Here is a 19,148-nt window from a genome sequence, read left to right as displayed (position 1 = left end):
GATTTAGGGTAAAAAGGATATGTCCCATCACTGATGTTTATATATATATATATATATATATATATATATATATATACTGTTAGTTTCTAAGCACAGTCAAGACATCTCCTATTAAATAATGTGGAAGGAACTATTATTGTAACAGGTTTTCTTACATATTTATTTCAAAAGTTCTTATGTAAATTTCTAGGAAAGTGTTGGAATAAAGCAATGTAAAATTAAGACTAATTTTTGCTGATCTTTAACTAAATAGAAATTGTCTCTTCACATCAGGCTGGCTACACCAATGCACTTTTGATGAGATAACAGCTGAAAGAGGTTTCAGAAAGGTTCTGCATGCTGTTACTTACACATTAGGGATAATCTTTTCAGACTATTGGCAAAACTAGTTGGCCACAATCAGGTTGAGGTTAAACATTTACATAATTCATTATGCAGTTGTCTTCTGGTTTGGATTTGGTTTTGAAGAGCAAGTAGGCACCATTTAAAAAATATTCATATCTTTCGGGCTGCCAGGGGACCCTTAGGATCAAAATTTGGCTTTCCAAGTGATACGATTCATATGAAATCTGGTGAGGGTGTACAATTTTCACATTAGTAACAGTCAGTTTGTTTCCATCAGAGAACCTAGAAGCTGTCATTTTAGGGTTTTTTCTGCCTGCTGGTATGTTACAGCATTCACACCTGCCAGAAAATGTCAGAATGTTTTTTCCAAGAATAAAAATGTGGGCACACATCCGCCTCCCAAAATAAATAGCAAAGCAGATATATTCCGTAGCGCCTCCAATACTCACAGGTCGGAGTTAGTCATTCTTCCTGTGAGAGGGTGGCCATCAATCACTGTCAAAGGAAGCCTTCAGTCTGGAGTCAAGAACAGGGCTACTTAGATCAATGGATGAGAAGCACAAGGAGCCTGTAGGGAGAGAATGTGCCTTTTCATATTTGTGAGACAGCACTGTAAAGTCTTAAAAGCATCTGGGCTTGAAGAAGGAAAAATTTCAGTATGGAGAGTTTTACGGTTTGCCAAGCAAATCATCTTTCAGTCACAACCTTCTCCTCCCACAAGACCAAAGTATGAATATTTTTATAATAAAATGGAAATTCCAATGGAACATATTCAGCAATCATCTGCATTGATTTACTGGGAAAAAAAGGAAATCTTTTTTCTATTGTGAAGTACTACCATGATTTTAAGATGGTAAATGCATAAGAAACACCAAAACTGATATTCAGAAATTAATTAGGTCTGTCAAACTTATTCTTTTCAGATAAGATCTAATAAATTAGTCTACTTTCAAAATCTTCCATTTAAGTGATATAAAAATAAAACAGAACAGATCAAGAAAGCTTTACAGGGAAAGGTAAAATCGCTTTATATTTAAACTGCTGAAATAGGCTTTGCATTGCCTAAATTTCTGTCTCAGTCACAGACTCCTTGAGTGACCCTGGCGTTATTAAATCTCACTTTGCTTCAATACTTACAGAGAAGAAAATACTCCCTTTGATCTTATTGTTTTACAATTATTGAAGGGCAGCTAATGTGGTGTCAATTCTCATCTGACAGAGAATCCAAGTGAGGAAAATGGTTGTTTCAAGCTCTCTCTATAGTCAGACCAGGAGAATAAGAAGCTCCTTTGACATTTAATGTAGTCCAGCTATGGCCAGAAGGGTCATTTAGCAGTACCTGTTTTCATGCATTCATAGCAGAGGAAACTTAGGATGACCAAACTCTGTACATGCCATTTGGCTTACCTGGTTGTCCAAAAAATTATCTCTCTTCCCCCTCGCCCCACATGCTGATATGACCTCCTTCAGAAGAGCTGGTAGCTTTTTTCTTTGTGTTTCATGGGTCAAGCTCCATAGCTAGATTGTTTCTCAAGAACTAGTAGGAAAAAACACCGCTTATGCATGTCGTCATCTGAATGCAAGAAGACCATGAAGGCTTAAAGGCCTTGTATCTACAGTTCTCACAAATTCAGTGCTCTCTGGATTTTTTTCTAAAATGTTTTTCATGAGATGTCTGAAGCAATATTTTGTCAATGTTCTGCCAGTAACAACCTCTCGACTTTCTGAACTGCACCTTAGATGACAAGCTGAAAACAAGCAGGAACTCTTTGGCTGCTGAACAGATACTTATTCACACAGCAACTAAGTCCTTAACTTTTCGTAAAAAAAAAAAAAAAATTTTGAAATAGCAAGGTGTACAAAATTCTGACTAAAGGCAGTCTAAGAACAGACAGGAAACTCTGGTAAGGAACATAATTGCAATAATCACACAATTTATGTATTTTATTATGTTGAACTGAAAAGAATTTTAAAAACCCCATCAAATATTCTGTTTGCAATTGAGGGCCTGGAGAGATGCACTCATGAAAGTGCAGTATTTTTACAGAAAGAACCTATTTCAGCAAAGGAGAGGAAAGATATCCTTGGTCAGGGCACTATCTAGAGAAATGGAAGAATTTGGATCAAATCCCTGATGGGAATGAAAACCAAAGGGATTTAGATCATGACCTTCACATCCCAACCGGCATTTCAAGACCACCCGGTTTTCTGTCTTCCTTTTCTCCTGATTCTTTGCTCCAGTCTTATGAGCTCTGGCAAATCTCTGACCCAAATTTACATTTCTATCAATTTCCTGCACTCTCCAGCCCCCTGAATATGAGAAAGTTTCCAGCTCTCTAAGAATAAGTAAGAGTAGGATAATAAAGAAAGACCATCCATTTCCTTTGAATGTGAACCACAGTCAGAAACTATATTGTCTTCCACCCCTCCTTATGCCTATTTATTGAGTGCTTTCCATTTCATTAGATATAGTTTTATATGAATACAGTGATATCGGAGCAGGGAAACCAGAAATGGATTACTTGAAAAAAAACTGCCAGCATTTATTTGATTTTTATCCTTCTTAAATGCAGGCAAGGATAAATACCTCCATCACAGACCACAGAGTTTTATAAGTCTCTGGCAAATGCTTGCGGGCCTTCAAAACCTCTGAATTTAGCATTTATTTCTCTCTCTCTTCATTCTCATAGCAATGAAGGGTAACCAAGGAGACTCACAGTCCTAGACTGAATATCTTAAGTAGCATAAGCTCCCAGACATGGATAAGAAGAGTAGAGAATTGTTTGTTTGTAGCCTATCAATTATTGCTACTGTGAATATGTGATCTTAGAAACAAGTATGCCACAGACAAAACCTAGAGGTGGTTGGTGAAGGCACCCACCAATCCAAATCTGACAGCTACTGGTTTATTTAAAGATGGCTTAATTAGCTTCATCCTAAGGAATTTCAATGAAATCTCTGAATTTCTTTGAGAAATTCCATGTCAGGAATTTCAATTCATGTAAGACTCTTGATGCTATGGGCTAGTTGAAAGGCTTTGATTTCTGTCCTTTTCCTAGTTGCTTCTAGGGAAATAAAGAATCCATCTCCCATAGTACTTGGTACTTTGTAGTGCAAAAGACCATCCATGAAATGTTCTGATTTGGTGTCAAGAGTGATACGAATTTTGTGGATAAAATGTGAGCAGATGACAAGCTATTGTAATCAGCACTGGTAATTAGCAATGACCCCAGAGTTTAGTTGATATATACACTTGGCAGTCACATACAAGTTTGAAGGGTTTTTTTTAATTTGCTTTTTTTTTTTTTTTTTTTTTTTTGGGTTTTATTTTTCACTTTGGTCATCTAACAGGGAAACTATTTGATCTTTTGAAATTAAATTAGACAAGCTGTTAATGAAGACTAATTGCTTTGCATAATTTAAAATACGTAGAGAGAGGTCCCTTGATCTGTGCAAGCTGTACTTGGTTAGATGTGGGGCTTAAAAAAGGAAGATAACTCCAAACCACTTACAATCTTCCCAGTTTGTAACCAAAATGGAAGCCAAGATGCCCCTGAGAAAGCTGTAGCAACTCAGAAAAATGCATCACTGCTCTTTTAGTCTTCCTTTAGCTGTTCTTCAATGTTTTTCTCACAAGGGAACATGAGAGTCCCCTCCACCCCCTCCCACCCTCTCTTCATTGACAGAAACCCTTTCCATGCTGTGCTGAAGGAAGACTTGTTACCTCATTAGAGCCAGGAGCCAGAATCTGCCCTGGAAGCTTTACTTTTCAGGAGGTGTGTTTGGGACAAGGACTACAAGGAGAGGAGTCTGCAAGGCCAGGTTGGAGGGGGCTTTAAGTAACCTGGTCAAGTGCAAGGTGTTCCTGACCACGGCAGGGGGGCTGGAACTAGATGATCTTTAAGGTTCCTTTCAACATGAACCATTCTATGATTCTGTGAGTGAGAGTGGAGCTCCCATGGCTTGGCACAGACTGATTCAAGCATCTCCTTAAGAGAGAGGGACCCCAGCAGTGTGAGCAAACCCAAGCCACAATGACTTGGGTCTTCTTCTGACATCCTCGTGGCACATTATCAGGTTACCCCTTCACTAACAATGTGGTCAAACACCACATCTCTTCAGGGAGCTTATCCAAGGTGGAAAACTACTCTGATTTTTTCTTCTGTATTGATTTTTTTACAGAGCCAATTCACCACCTACCAGACACAAGAGAGAAAGAGCAGGAATGTACAGCTGGAGGTGGAGGTGGGATTTGCCACACCACTGATTTAGATCCGCTTAAAATGCTGTTGAACTGCACTCTTGGGACGATTCACAGCCCAGTTTCTCTATATAGAAAATAAAGGAGTCACTAGAGAGCAGTAGGCTCTGCATGAGGCGAGTTGGAGCACCTAAGCTAACTGCTTCAAGTCAGCAGCCTGACCCCCCACGCTGAAACATGCTGTTATGCAGTAATGATGTTCTGGACACACTTGGGTGACTGGTGGGTTGGCCCTTTTTCTGCAATGTTTATTGATTTAGCAAATGTGAAGAAAGGAGTGCCAAATCTGGCAATTATTAGTGACTCCATGCTGTTGCCTGCTTGCAAACATACAATGTTCTGAAATATTTTCCTAAGAACCTAGTTTAACACAGAGTTATTCACCACATTATCCTCTTCACAGATGATTACCTCACTAGTAACTCATCTGGCTCCTCTTCCTACTTTTCTTGCTCATAGCATAATTCCTTATTTAAAATACATGGATACAACACACTCCAGTATGTCTAGGGGCACTCACACTGGCAAAGTTTAATCATGTAACTTTATGTCCTCAGGTAAAGAAAACCTGCTTCCTCTGAGCTGCAGATCTACTCACAGGAAAAAGAAAAGGTCCTTCCAGAAGCATGTGAATTTTGCTTCCTTTCAGAACCACAGCAGGTGACACAGCTACTCTCTAAACATCATATAAAAAGCCTAAGAAAATGAACTTATAATTTAGATATAGGAAATTGAGTGCCCATAATTAAGTACTTGGAGAAAAGTGTCATCAAAAATATTTTCTTTATCTGCAGAGTGAAAAAAATGTTAAGAACACAAGCAGCCATGCAGTATAAAAGGCTGCATTGCTCATTTTGAGATCACTCCATTTCTAAAGTCATACATTATAAAGTAAGGTTAGGTAAAAGACTGAAAAATGTCAGGATTCCTCTATTGCCAGGAACCAGGACCACTATTCAAATTTAAGAGAAGTTGTTCCTTGTTTACTCTGAGATTAGTGAGTGGAAAATCAGACAGTGCAAGGGAAGTAAGGAGTTTGGAGAACCTTTTGCTGAACTATGGAAGTTTTTTAGAGGAGCTCAGTTTCTGAAAATATGAGTTGCTGCACATGGCTAAAGACCTAGTATATCTGCAGGCAGAAAAAAGTCCTCACACGTTTATTTCTGGAGAACAGTGACACCTAGTGAGCATCCTGACTGAAACTGAGCATTCCCGGGGTCTTCAGGACTGAGCCTTCTACTTGGATTTAGCTTCTTTTTCTACTATTTCAACTTCACGGTTCCTGGAATCGGAACTTGCACGTGTTGCTCATCTCTGGCAAGGTCTAATGAAGATAAACAGCAAAGTAGCTGTGACACAGCATGGTGAGGGAGTGGGGTGACTTTGAAGTGGAGACTTAAGCATGGCAAGGAAAGTGTAGGTATGTGGCCTTGGACAGATTTGTTGCAGGAGAGGAATTACTGTGGTAGCAGAATTGCCTAGGCAACAAGCATCAAGCTGTCAGTCAATGGTCAGGATCTGTATCAGCCAGAAACCACAAAGTGTGAGTGGTTCATTAGTTCAGCACTTTCCTGGTAGATTTTCTGTTTCTGGACTCCTGGGAAGCTCCCAGCAGAGTTCATAGCTGCCTTCTCCTCCTGGAGAACTCAGGGCAAGCAGCCATACTCACTTCCACTTGTAGCCAGGTGGACTTCCCCAGACACTAGTGTGAATTCATCCATGAGGTAAAGCCTGCACTCCTATCCTGGGGTTCAGCCCAGGACTATGATAGTGTGTGGACACATCCACGAAGGAACAAAGATGTTAGAGCTTTGAAATAAAATGCTTTTGGAGCTGAAAATTCCATTCATTTTACATTGTAGCACTGTGAATAAGTGAGGAGAGGGATGATACTCCAAGGACCTGTGGACAGAGGAAAGGGAATCAAAATGAACTGGAAATGTCACTGAGAAAGAAAAAATCTCAGATTGCAGTGAATCACACTATGATCTTGGGGTTTACAAATTGTTTTGAGGTACCCATACACCAAACTGGAAGTTTTCAGCACTTCATTAGCATCAAGAGAGGTGATCTTTCACCTGTGTGATAAATGACCATTATATCCAATCCTACCTGTCCAGTCTGTAAACATCCATTTTATACATAAATAACATATATTTTATTAGTATTATGAAGGATACTGGGTCAGATTCAGCAGTTTTTCTTAAAGCAATCTAAGAAACAGGTTTTCTGTAACTATGCTACTTTAAAAAGGCACAATCCTTTTACATCTAGATTATTAAATCCCATATATTCACCCGCCAACATTTGAAGAAACTCAAAAAAGGATAAGGCCTAGACTGGTGGAAAACTAAAGGTAATTAAATCTTTACCTTATCTGCTATGTAGTTTCTAAAGCTGGAGAATGAGAAGTTTATTTTACATAAATGTCTTATCATACGCTACTTGAATAGTTGAAATTCCCACTGCAACATGATTTTTTCACCATTTTCTGTGTCACGGCATTTACAGTGCTGGGTTTTTTCTTTTCTTTTTTTTTTTTTTTTTCCTCGCAACAAATGCTGGAAGAGCGCACACATTTGAGGAAAACTTGTGCAAATATCTCAAATGTCAATAATGGAATCTGAACGCTACCTCATTGTGTTCTTCTTGTTTTATCTCAAGGAAAAGCACAGTATGTGGACATCTCAAGGAATCCACATCTTATTGGATAGGCACAACAGGACTACTTAGAAGAGGACTGCCAACTGTCATAACCACACTGTCACCAACACAGACACTGGCTCTCAAGTCTTGCCTGGTTCCTCTTGGAAGAAGGGTTTTTCTGCAGAAATCTGATGAAGAGTTTGCTATAAGGAGGGAATGAGCTGTTATACATCACTGGAAACATGACACTGTAGTCAGACTGTGTGGCAGCCAGGATATGGGGGCCCAGCCATAGTCATGTTTGTAAGACAAAGGGATCAAAATTGATTTTTTAGAAAAAGATCCATTTGGTACAACCCTGCTACCATGGGCAGGAGACACCTTTGACTAGACCAGGTTGCTCAGAGTCTCATCCAAACAGGCCTGGAATATCTCCAGGGATGGGGCCACCACAACTTCTCTGGGCAACCTGTTCCAGTGCCTCACTATATGGACAGCAAACACTTTCTTCATATCTAACCTAAACCTATTTTTTTTTTCAGTCCGAAGCCATTCCCCCTTGTCCTATCACTGCTTGCCCTAGTAAAAAGTCCCGCTTTGGCTCTCTTGTAGCCCCTGTTAGGTACTAAAAGGCGGCTCTAAATTCTCCTTCGATTCTTCTGTTCTCGAGGCTGAACAGCCTCAGGTCTCTTAACATGTGCTCATAGAAGAGGTGCTCCAGCCCCAATATCATCTTTGTAGCCTTCCTCTAGACTTGCTCCAACTGATCCATATTCTCCTGAGCAGGATATAGTACTCCAGGTAGGGGTCTCAGAGTGTAGAGTCCCACTGGAGCAGAGTAGAGGGGAAGAATCGCCTGCCCTGACCTGATGACCACACTTCTTTTGTTGCAGCCCAGGATATGGCTGGCTTTCTGGGCTGCACTGGGCTTCTTATCAACAGAACCTTCAAGTCATTTGCCTCAGGGTCACTGTCAATTCATTTTCTACCCAGCCTGTATTTATGCTTGGAATTGCCCTGATCCAGGTGCAGTGCTTTGCACTTGGCCTTGTTGAACTTCACAAAATTTGCACAGTCCCACAGGCGCTCAGTCCTGTCAAGGTCCCTCTAGATGGCATCCCATCCCTCCAGCATAGTGACCACACCACGCAGCTCAGTGTTGCCAGCAACCCTACTGAAGGTGTACTCAATCCCACTGTCCATGTCACCACTGATGACATTAAACAGCACAAATTCCAAAACCAAACCGCCAGGAATGCCACTTGTCACTGATCTCCATTTGGATATTGAACCATTGACACAGCTCCTTGAGTTGACAATCCAGACAATTTCTTATCCGCTGATATACCTATTTTAAATTACCTACCAGGATATTGATTTACTATTTAAATTTCAATATTAAGGGGAACTGAGAACATTAGAGAGACTTATTTTTTTATATCCATAGGACTAGTGAGATATATCTATGTGATTATTATTTTTGACAAGGTCGTGTTTTAGGAATGGCACTCTCCAATTTTGTACTCCCACTAAAAAGAAAACCACAAGCCACCCCCCTCCCCTCCCTCCAGTGGGAGGCAAAAGGCAGAGATTATGTGTTGAGATAACAATTTAATGGAAACAGCCATGAGATAGGAAAACAAACAGTAACAGCAACAATACTAATAACAAAAGTGTTCAAAGAGAGGGTGATTTCCATGGCAGACATGGCCTCTGTACACCATGCTTTTCCCTGACTGCAAGCCACACTCACTTCTTGGAAGCTAAAGGCCCTAATTTCTGCCCCCCAGCAATGACATAAGATGGTATAGAATAACTGCCTAGAATTGCCCACACAGTTCCAGGTATGCTTCTTCAGAGCAACTGTGGACAAATTAACCTGACTGAAACCAAGACAGACAACTACCCAAATAACTTTTTTTTTATAGAACCACTTTTCAGATTTTGTAAGACTTAAAGTTTCTGTCCATTGATCATCTATAACTCTACAGGTTAGATTGTCTGTGATACATTAGACAGACCTGATCAATCCTTAGCTGGAACTGCTGATCCACCTAGAAGCTATCTTTGTTAAGAAAAGACTTGTTCCCGCTCAGAAGAAGTAGATATTCTCCATATGGTTAGACCACACACAGTGATGCAGTCTTCACTAAATCCTTTCCATAAAATGATAAATAAAACAATTAAAATGAAATAGCCACTCCTTTTGTTTGTGCTCTGTTTTTAATTTGTCTTTTCCTCTTTTTATCAATTAAAAAGTCATGGTTAATAAGCACAATTATTTTCCTTGCCTGTAATCATTATGTCCCCTAGGTGCTGGTGAGGGACTCCATGTGCCTGGGAGAGTAGGACTGGAGTCCCCGAAGTAGCATTAAGAGAAACAATTACTAAATGTTGGCCTCTCATTTTTATTTCTCCAGATTATAAATTGCAGAGGGGAGTTTCATTTACTTCTTGGTTTGAATTAAATTATTTGCTGCTCAGCAAATTGAACATATTTTTTTCAACCCACAAAGTATTTGGCATTTTTTTCCAAACTAGAATGCTTACTTTACTGTCCACAGACCCTCATTCTTTTATTGCCATCTTCTCCTGTTTCCCTGACCATTTTTTGTCTAGTCCCATGTTTTCCCCCTTTGACTGCTGTACTTCAGTTTTTCCTTTTGCAGTCAGACTGAATCAGGGTATTAATGCCTGTTCTGTCTCATGTTACTAGTATTTTCCTTTTCACTCATACCTGTTTCAGTATTTCCTTTTGAGCTTCCCTTTTAAACAGGAATAGGTAGAAGAGGAAGTTCCCTGTATTCCATCCTGACACATGACTCCCTGCTGCTAAGAACAGAAGTTCCAAGGAAGCCCTCCTACTTTTGCAATAAATTATACACTTTTGATCTGATGGAATGGCCCATGAGCATTCCAGTGAGCAACTAGAATGGAATAGTATTCAAGACAGATGAAATTTTGAGAGAATTTTGCTTCCAATTGAAAACAAATAGCAGTCACTGCCTCCAGAAACCCTCAAGAACACACAGCCAAAATTTTAGTTCTTACAATTTTGTCAAATTTGGATCAACATTTTACAGAAACAAAAATAGATACATGATGACATCAGAATGGTTCTTACATTCCATTGAAAACTTGGATACATTAGAGACAGTATCATTTCACTTGGCATTATTAGGTAAAGTTTGTTGCAATAAAATTAGACAAACCCTTTAAAAGAAACATGGAAAACTTAATATAAAGTTTTTATAAATTATAGGCCTTAGGAGAAGCTGGAGAAGAAAAGCACTCTCTAGTGGAGGATGCCAGGAAATCTTAAGACACTTAGAAATTGCAGATGTTCTGAAATTTTTATTTGTGCTCTCTTACTTAAAGAAGAAATTGTGTTTTATTTCTGAATCATAACACTTCCAACTCTCAACAAAACTATGTGCAATTGGGTATCTAGGCTTGCTAGGAAATTGTCATATAGTCCTCATAATTCATAAAAATACTTCCAAAACTGTAGAAGGAAACTTGAACCATGTTTTGCTATAAATAATTAATTTTTTAAACATGTGCACACTAGATTTTATCCCTTTGATGATTCCTTTATTGCTCTCTTCAAAAGCACATTTAACTGTAAACATTATTTCAGTATTATGTTATACATATTTTATATGTATTAGTGAAGTGAGATATTAATTTATTACAGGCTGCTGCTTTCCGGTTTATAGTTCTAAAAAAGCAGACAAACCCCTCCCCCACGCCCCCAAATCCCCCAAAACCCCAAAGCAACAAACCACCACCCAAGAAACAGCATTTTTAATAAGAAAATATGTGACTTCATTAAAGATTAAGGCGTATGCTTCAGGTTCATAAACCCACACTGTTCAGCTTATACCAATTCACTGATGTGAGACTGGTCTTTCTTCCAGAATCATATTAAGCAACATAGCTAGCATCTTCCTGATATTACTCATTTACCCACCTTCTGTTCCAGAGGGAAATTGTTTGAAAGAGATTTTAGAACAAATATTATGTGCATTATTCGGTGGGCTTATCTTGGAGAAAGGAAGGTTGAAAAAATATGTCTTAGACTTGGAATGAAAGTAAATTAGCTTTGCTCTAAAATGGCTCTTAATCCCTGTGGAATTTCATTCCAAGATTTTGACTGGCCACTGAAAAAGACTGTTTTTAAGGCACCCGTGAACTTCAGGGGGTTGTCTGAGTATAAGGAACTGTGTGAGTAGAAAGGTGAAAATCTGATACTTTAAAACAACTACCAACCTTTTAAAAAATATCCAAAGATAGATAGAATTTATCCAGAGATTTAATCAGACCCAACTTGAGAAATCTTGGGGTTACCTTGTACCTTCTCCCTTAGCAAAGACATGTATAACTTCACTGGACATGAACAGATAACAGGGTCCTACCAATTATCTAAACTTTCCAGCTAGAGCAATTACTTTGATCTTACAATTACAGTACGTCATGTGCCTAACAAAAAATTAATCAAATTATACCCTAAAGAAAAATAATTAATGAAAAAATTCTTCTACCCACTGAATCTCTGAACAGTGTTAGGCTGAATATTAATTATACAAGATGTTTACTTGTTATTTGCTGAGGACAAATGCTATGACTCCTGTCCCTTAATGTTCCATGAATGTCAATTAGATACTGACAGATGACAGTTTCCTGTTCATGTTCTTGTCTTCCAGTTGAAGGTGCTGCAGTTTCTGATGCATTGAAACCTCTTCTCCTGCTGCAAATATATTCTAGAAACATTGTGTGAAAAGCCAACAGGCAACCAAATCAGGCAAATAAAAAACCAGTAAAACCTTTTTGATTTAACTGAATGTTAAATCAGTCCGAGAGAGATGACTAGCAGTTTGGTCTTGAGCTAGGATAGGAAAGAGAACTTTGCAAAAAGTTGATTTAACTGAATGTTAAATCAGTCCGAGAGAGATGACTAGCAGTTTGGTCTTGAGCTAGGATAGGAAAGAGAGCTTTGCAAAAAGTTGCATATTCAATTAATAAGATTTTGACTGATTTCAAGGCATGCTACTCTTCTTGAAATAGAACATCAAAGTAAACCATCCAAGGCTAATATTGAAAACAGTCAAATGCTCAGATACCCTCATCTTATCTGAACCTGACTTTAACCTAAAGCTGACATCCATGGGTTTGATCAGAGTTGTTCATGTTTTGATTCACTTATCTTTACACAAATTTGGTTACTTCTATGTTGAGAAGTTTACATTTAGCATATAAATAGTACTGTGCAATTTACTTTAGTTACCGCATCATTTAGAGACATACTACGTAGTTATTAGTAACCAAGGGTAACTTGCCTTCCGTAGTTAAACGCATATTAGTGTACACACAGGCACATATGTGGGTATTTTACCAGTATTTAATGAGAAAGCCATATCATATCAAATTACTCTGACATAAAATAACTGACTATACAAATAAGAATATTTCAAGAGAGATATTCCTAGTCTTGACTAAAGGTCTTTTAAGGATAATCTGAAACTTCATTTTATCGTTTTCTGGCTGTGTTGTAATTTAAAGCACCTGACTTTATAAATCCTGATGCCCCTTGTAAAATTTTGAAGGATGATAACTTTACTACCCTATGGTAGGAAAAGCTTAAGAGAGAAAAACTTGAAATCTGAGAAAATGATGACATGGTACCTGGCCTGTTCTACATACTTGCTTTGAATGGACGTGGCCAGAGAGCCATGGCTAAATCCATTTGCAAGTACTCATGTATTTGTTAGATACTCAGTACTGGTTAGGACTATACCAGCCCCTTACAGGTTTCATTTAGTACTTAGCTGCTCATGCTGCAGATTAAGAGCTGTCTGCCTTGTGTCTTTAACAGGTAGATTTTAGTCAGGTATGCCTGAATCCATTTGATTCTTTCCCAACAGCCCCATCAAACAGGACTGAATTGTTTCCATCTGAGCTATAGTCAACATCTTAACTAAATTTTTAAAAAAAGTTATATAAAAATTATAATATGGTCCTGCAAAATTCTGAATAATGGTCTTGAAGTTTCAGTTCTACAGATGTAGTCACAAATTAGTAGCTCAGAGACTAAAATATCTTTGCATCCTCTCTTCCCCCCTCCTCCTTGCTATCAAAGTTTTTGTACTCGCAGCTGAGTCAATGTCAGTTTTGCATGTCTGTATTAGAGATTATGCCAAAAATACACTGGAGGGTCTCAGACCACTTTAGAAGGCTGTAATCCTATACTGACAGCACTCATTAGGGAATATGATACATTTGCATTGGTGCAATTATGACTTTGCCCACTGGCAATCTCCTGGGACACATTTCCTGTAGCAGTTACCTTTCTGCATTGCATAAAAAGAAGCCCTATTCCCATCCTGGCAACATCAATTAGTGTGAGACCTAATTGTACATGCCATGAGCTTTCCTCTGCTGAGATTGCTGTACATTCACACATGCAGCCACCAAAAAGTAGTTATTTTTCTGATTTGCATTAATATCTCAAAAGAATCCTTTGATCTATGCATATAACCTCCTCTTCACCCCTCCTCCTCCTTCTTCAACCTGTTTTCATTTATTAAAAAAAAACTGCTTCAGTTTTTTTACTGAAGCTTGTCAAGGGACAAGAGATATGAGGATCCTTATTATTCACATCAGACAAAAGTGTGATTCTCTCTCCTTCAGATATATTCTCTGCATATTGCTGCTTCTTAAACTAAAGATCAGTTTTGAATTTGGCTTTCATTGTTTTAGCTTCCTCTCAAAGCAATTTGTCGATGAAAGCCTAGTGCAAAATGACTCCCAGACAAGGAAGATGGTCTAGCTGATGTGATAGGAGGAAAACAGCAAGAACTCTAACACTTAGACCAGTCTCTTTTAATTGTAACCAACATTAAGTGTGATTTCTCAGCAGCATGTTCAACATGTCATATCAGAGATGAAGGTACTATGGAAAAAATACTGGAAAGAATTAGCCATATCCCACACCATTTACCTCACTTAGAATTATTGGTAATATTCAGCCAAACATTTAATTCAGCTCTACACTTAATACACTTTAACTAAGTCATTCACTAATGATCTCCACTCTGTTCATATCGTGTTCTACATGTGGAAATAAATTTTAAAATCAGTGTAACTAGAGAATTCAAACTGATGCAACATGTTTTAGCTTACTTTCTGTGTAACAACTTCCCACTCCATAGTAATGCTTCAATTTTGCAGTTACAAGACTGTATTTTAAAAAGGATGCATTGATACGAAATTCAGCAAATTGTTTACTCTAGTCTTAGCTTCCCATTGAATTCAGCTTATGCATTAGTTGGATGTTTTATGTTTATGGAGTTTAAATGTTTTCTTGGATGTGGGCTCAAAACAGTATCTTGAGACATTTCCCCAGTAGAAACTAATTTCCTTAACAGAGTGGTGGTGAGTCATCTGGTCTTTGTGCCTTAGGGCTCTGCAAGTGAGGTGAGTAGATATTGCTACAGCACTCAAACCACATTGCCTCATCTGTAACCACATAGGGAAAAATCAATACCATTAGCTTCAGTGAAGTTATCCTCTTGACATATTTGACCTTACCTAGAACACACAAGGGTGAGGACTTGTGGACAAAAAACTACAAAACATCAGAGGACTGAAAGTAAATTTTTCTTTAATCTCTTCCTAGGAGTTGGCTAAATTGTAATTGGTATTGTACAACTCACTGAGGGAAGCAAATATAGTCCTCTACTTGGTTTTGCTACATGTGTACCTCTGAGGCACAAGTGTGGTGCACCATACAGATAAGACTTACTTATTTTACTTATTTCAGTTTTCACCTCTTCTAGTCAGGACTAAAAGGATTAAAGTGAAACAGGATATGCTGTAATTTGTATATACCCACAGCAAATTATCATCACAGTAGAGGAAGCAGTAGAAATCTCATGGCTTAGCAGGACATCTGAGGCACAATACTTATAAAAGATATGACTGAAATGACAGGGCTAAAATACCAATACCACTCCTTGTTCAAAAATCCCCTTGATCATATTAATTCCCCGTTTCTGGCAGAGCTCAAGACTGAGTGCTGTCTTCCAACCCAAGCCTTTTCTCACTTATATTGCTGTCAAGAGAACAACCTGACTGCCTATACGTGCGTGAACAGCCATGTGCGGGCTGGCAAAGGAAGCTCGTTTGCATATGCACAGTCACACATGCAACTGCATCTAGGTATCAGGGCCTGCACAGTCCTTCCCATCTCTGTATGAAGAAAATTTCTGCACAAGGCTCATTCAAAGCCAGTTAGAGCCAAGCAAGCTCTGTCAATTTCCTTTGCCATTTTTTACGTTGGGCACATCACTTCAGTTGCAGACCTGACCATGCATGTACATTGCTCACCATATCCAGTAACAGGCTCCTGTAGATGGATCACTTGCTGGGTGACACATCTGCCACTGGCTCTCATGGTTGCTCTCCAGAAAATCTTTTGATCAATTAAACTCAACTTTAGAAAATGACGTTGTTACAGGGCAGCTTCATGTTTGGTCTCTTTGCATTGCTCTCTGATACTCGTGCAATCGAATTCCCGAAGTGTCTCTTGAGGAGGTGTTGCATCAGCCTGGTCTGAACCACTGCCTGGAGTTCAGTGGTTCTTCCTTTATTTATGTATCAGCCGTGATTTTTCACAATGCAGTTTTTGCAAACTGCTTATTTTACAACACGTATTTCACAACACACTGAGGAGGACGATTCCTGTACCTCAAGCATCGTCGAAGTCCAGCCAGACATGCCCAAACTCCTGAGATCGCTTCCTCGGCGCTGCAAGATTGGGGAGAGGCATTCTCCACCGTTCCGCTGCAGCAGCAGCCCCGAATGCTGCTCCAGCTGGAAGCCGAGGAGGAAATCACCCCCCACCGCCCATTCTCGCCTCCCCCCCGAACATGCCGCTGGAACTGGCTATCTCTCTTTTTGCTTCTCCTATTGGACCTTGCGGTCCCCCGCGGCTATTGGGCGCCCCCATCTCCCGATGTCAGACGCCGCCGCATCCCGCGCATCCCGCGCATCCCGCGCATCCCGCCGCCCGTGCTCGCCCCTCGCCTCACCCCGCGCCGGGAGCGAAGGCAGGTGACGGCCGCCCGCCCGCGCGCCCGCGCGGCGTTGCGCATGCGCAGCGCGCTCCCAGGCATGCTCACTGCCGGGGGCGGGGGGAGCGGGACGCGGTGTGCGGCGCTGCCCGGCTGCCCTCGGCTCCCCTCGGCTCTCTGCGCTCGGCTGCCCTCGGCTCCCCTCGGCTCCCCTCGGTTCTCCGCGCTCGGCTGCCCTCGGCTCGCACCATGCGGCGGCGGGCGGCCGCCTGCCTCCGGGCGCTCTGCCTCCTGCTCCACCTCCGCGCCGCAGGTGAGCGGGGGCGGCCGCGGCCGGACGGCGAGGCGGGCGGGACGGCGGTGGGGACCCGCTTGCGCCCGGCGGCGCACCTGTTGTGGCGGGAGGCGGCGGCTGCCCGTTCCGGCGGCGGCTGCCCGGTCCGGCGGCGGCTGCCCGGTCCGGAGCCTGCCAGCCCCCGCCCGAGGCGGCGGGAGCGCCCGTCAGCACCGCGGACAGCGGCGGCCCCGGGCGGGCGGGCGAGCCCCGTGCTGCGCGCCCCGCGGAGCGGCCGCGCTTCGGCCCCGGATCGCGAGGACCTGGCCGGGAGCTACGACAGCGAGGGAAAATCAGGACTCCCTACGTTCCTTCTTCTTATTTTATTTATTTATTTATTTTTACATACTGGTGAGGAGGCGTCGCTACCTGTGTGTGCTCGGGGCAGCAGTGGTTTTAGAAAGGGAAATTTCAGCTGCGACAGCAGCAGGCATTTCGGCTGTTAGCGGTGCTAATAAATCCTCTCTCTGCTTTGCTGGCAAAATGTGTGCCTCATTCAGAAATGCAGTGAGCGATGAGCACCCTAGTATGTACGTGAAGTTCCACTGCCAGTTTCATTCCAGTAGTCAGAGCTTATATTTCTGGCATAAATCTCAGGCTTCCTTTAAGCCGTGAAAAACTGCTCATCGTTCAGAGCCTCCGTTTATCCTGTGCAGACTTCAGCATATATTATCTAGGGAAGGAAATGAATTCTGGGGTAACTGTATAATAGAATTAGGTTCTCAATTATTAAAGTTGAAGAGTTTCTTTGTTTTGTCATTATGACAAGCTTAGCCACTTCTGAAGTAGTAAATGCTTGCAAGTTCTATGAAGTTTAATTAGGAACTACAATTAAATGCACAGGTACTAATTCTTTTGGTCCTGGGAATGTTGTTTTTAGTTGAGATTTTAAGATGCAACAAATTTGCATTGTCTTACTGCAGAATCATTGAAAGGAACAATTGAACTTCATGTCTCTTAATATAGAAGAACTGTATGAATGTCCCAAATAAGATCCATTATGAAAATAACTGCTTTTTTTTTTTTTTTTTTTTTTTTTTTACAGTTGTCAGGAGAAATAACTCTGTCTCAGTTATTGGTATTTTATTGCCCTGTAATATTAGGCTACACTTCATAAAATTTTGGAGCCTCTTTCCTGTAAATCTATAGTTAGGATGCTCATGCTGTTTTGCCTTATATTCATATGTGCCAGAGATTATTGACTGAAAGATGGGAGCATTTCGTGATCTGTTTTAATAAAAGCCTTAAGCTGCTTTTAAATTGTTCTTTTACAACATGTATTAAATTGACCATCTGTACAAAATTAGAGTATAGCCTCTGTTTGACATAACATGCCATCTAATCTCAGCATATCCTCTATTAACAATGGAATTTACATTAGTTTTGTTTTGCTTCCTTTTTCTATCCTGCTAATGGAAACTGGGTATATATTCTGCCAGTAAGATGTTCACTTTCCTTACTAAGCTCTGCTTGTTTCATTAAGTTACTGGGAATTCTTGCAAAGAGATCTTGGTCTTCATTATGCAAATGTCTCTAATCCTAAGAAAAAGAGAGGATAATAGATGTTTATATGGTGCTACTCTTTTGCCTGAGTAATCATGGAAAATTATTATTTCAGAGAAGACGAGGGGGAGGATGTGCAGGAGCTGAATTCAACCTTTGCATGGTTGGGCACAGTTTACACTGAGCACAAGAGCTGTGCTTCCCGAGGCTGTATGCTTCCTGTGCATACAACTTGCTCTTGTTGGAAGTCATTGAAGATGGCACAACAGTGAAATAACAAAGGAAGCTTAACATCCCAAGATATCTCTGTTTCATTTGATACAATTAGAAAATTTGGTCTTACACAGGCTACCACTGTGGACATCTTTTATGTATAGCCTACACTTTTGAATTATTTACGGTGATTTTGAAGCTTTGGTTCATGTGAAATCACAAGATGCATTCTGCTTGCTATGTCACAAATTATATACCAAATGTCAGTCTTTATGTAATATGTTGGAAACTCCTTGCCTTTTTGTTCTGAGGCTGAATTTCTATGAGACATGTTTCTAGAGAATGCTGAAGACACCATCAGTGTGTATTAGGAAAATCTCCCTTGATATCAGTTGGTGGTAATAGATTTTAGAGAAGTCATAAGTCTACATTTACTTCAGGTAATGCTGTAGCATAAAGAGTTAATGTGTTTAAGTAGTGCTCATATAGCAGATCTAGTTTCCTTTGGAACTACAGTTCTACTACCCTTGTAGTAAAATTTTCTACGAAAAAAGGAAATGGTCTTGTCAAAAATGTGATCAGAGATTTTCATGTGCTCAGTAAGGTACCATTTTACTGAGTTGACTTAGATACCGATTCCAATATAGCATGAGTCATGTTATCAGAAAATTAAATATGATTGTGCTGTTGGTATATGCGTATATTGCTACCTAAAATAAGACACCTGTGTGTGCATCTCTGAAAACAGAATTAGGCCCTTCTGCTGAGTGCA

General features: G+C 40.3%; 1 protein-coding gene and 2 long non-coding RNA genes across 3 annotated transcripts in view; 1 reads left to right on the top strand and 2 right to left on the bottom strand.

Annotated features, from left to right (window-relative positions):
* Nucleotides 1–451: 451 nt before the first annotated feature.
* LOC137474990 (uncharacterized) lies at nt 452–1,589 on the bottom strand. Its single transcript, XR_010999611.1, has 3 exons — nt 1,483–1,589; nt 795–913; nt 452–684 (listed from the first exon to the last, which is right to left on the bottom strand). It is a non-coding gene; the product is annotated as an uncharacterized lncRNA (long non-coding RNA).
* A 9,001-nt stretch (nt 1,590–10,590) lies between these two features.
* On the bottom strand, nt 10,591–15,987 carry LOC137474007 (uncharacterized). Its single transcript, XR_010999099.1, has 2 exons — nt 15,761–15,987; nt 10,591–11,999 (listed from the first exon to the last, which is right to left on the bottom strand). It is a non-coding gene; the product is annotated as an uncharacterized lncRNA (long non-coding RNA).
* Nucleotides 15,988–16,284: 297 nt separating this feature from the next.
* Nucleotides 16,285–19,148, top strand: part of PTPRR (protein tyrosine phosphatase receptor type R) — a 137,938-nt gene continuing 135,074 nt past the window's right edge. Inside the window, exon 1 of the mRNA XM_068190205.1 lies at nt 16,285–16,639. Coding sequence (XP_068046306.1) covers nt 16,576–16,639 — 64 coding nt within the window. The 5' untranslated portion in view covers nt 16,285–16,575. The remainder of the gene's footprint in view (nt 16,640–19,148) is intronic.

The sequence above is a fragment of the Anomalospiza imberbis genome, chromosome 5 (genome assembly GCF_031753505.1).
Source record: "Anomalospiza imberbis isolate Cuckoo-Finch-1a 21T00152 chromosome 5, ASM3175350v1, whole genome shotgun sequence".
Taxonomy (NCBI): domain Eukaryota; kingdom Metazoa; phylum Chordata; class Aves; order Passeriformes; family Viduidae; genus Anomalospiza; species Anomalospiza imberbis.
The sequence above is the reverse complement of the archived record's forward strand: the minus strand, read 5'-3'. Positions and strand labels throughout refer to the sequence as shown.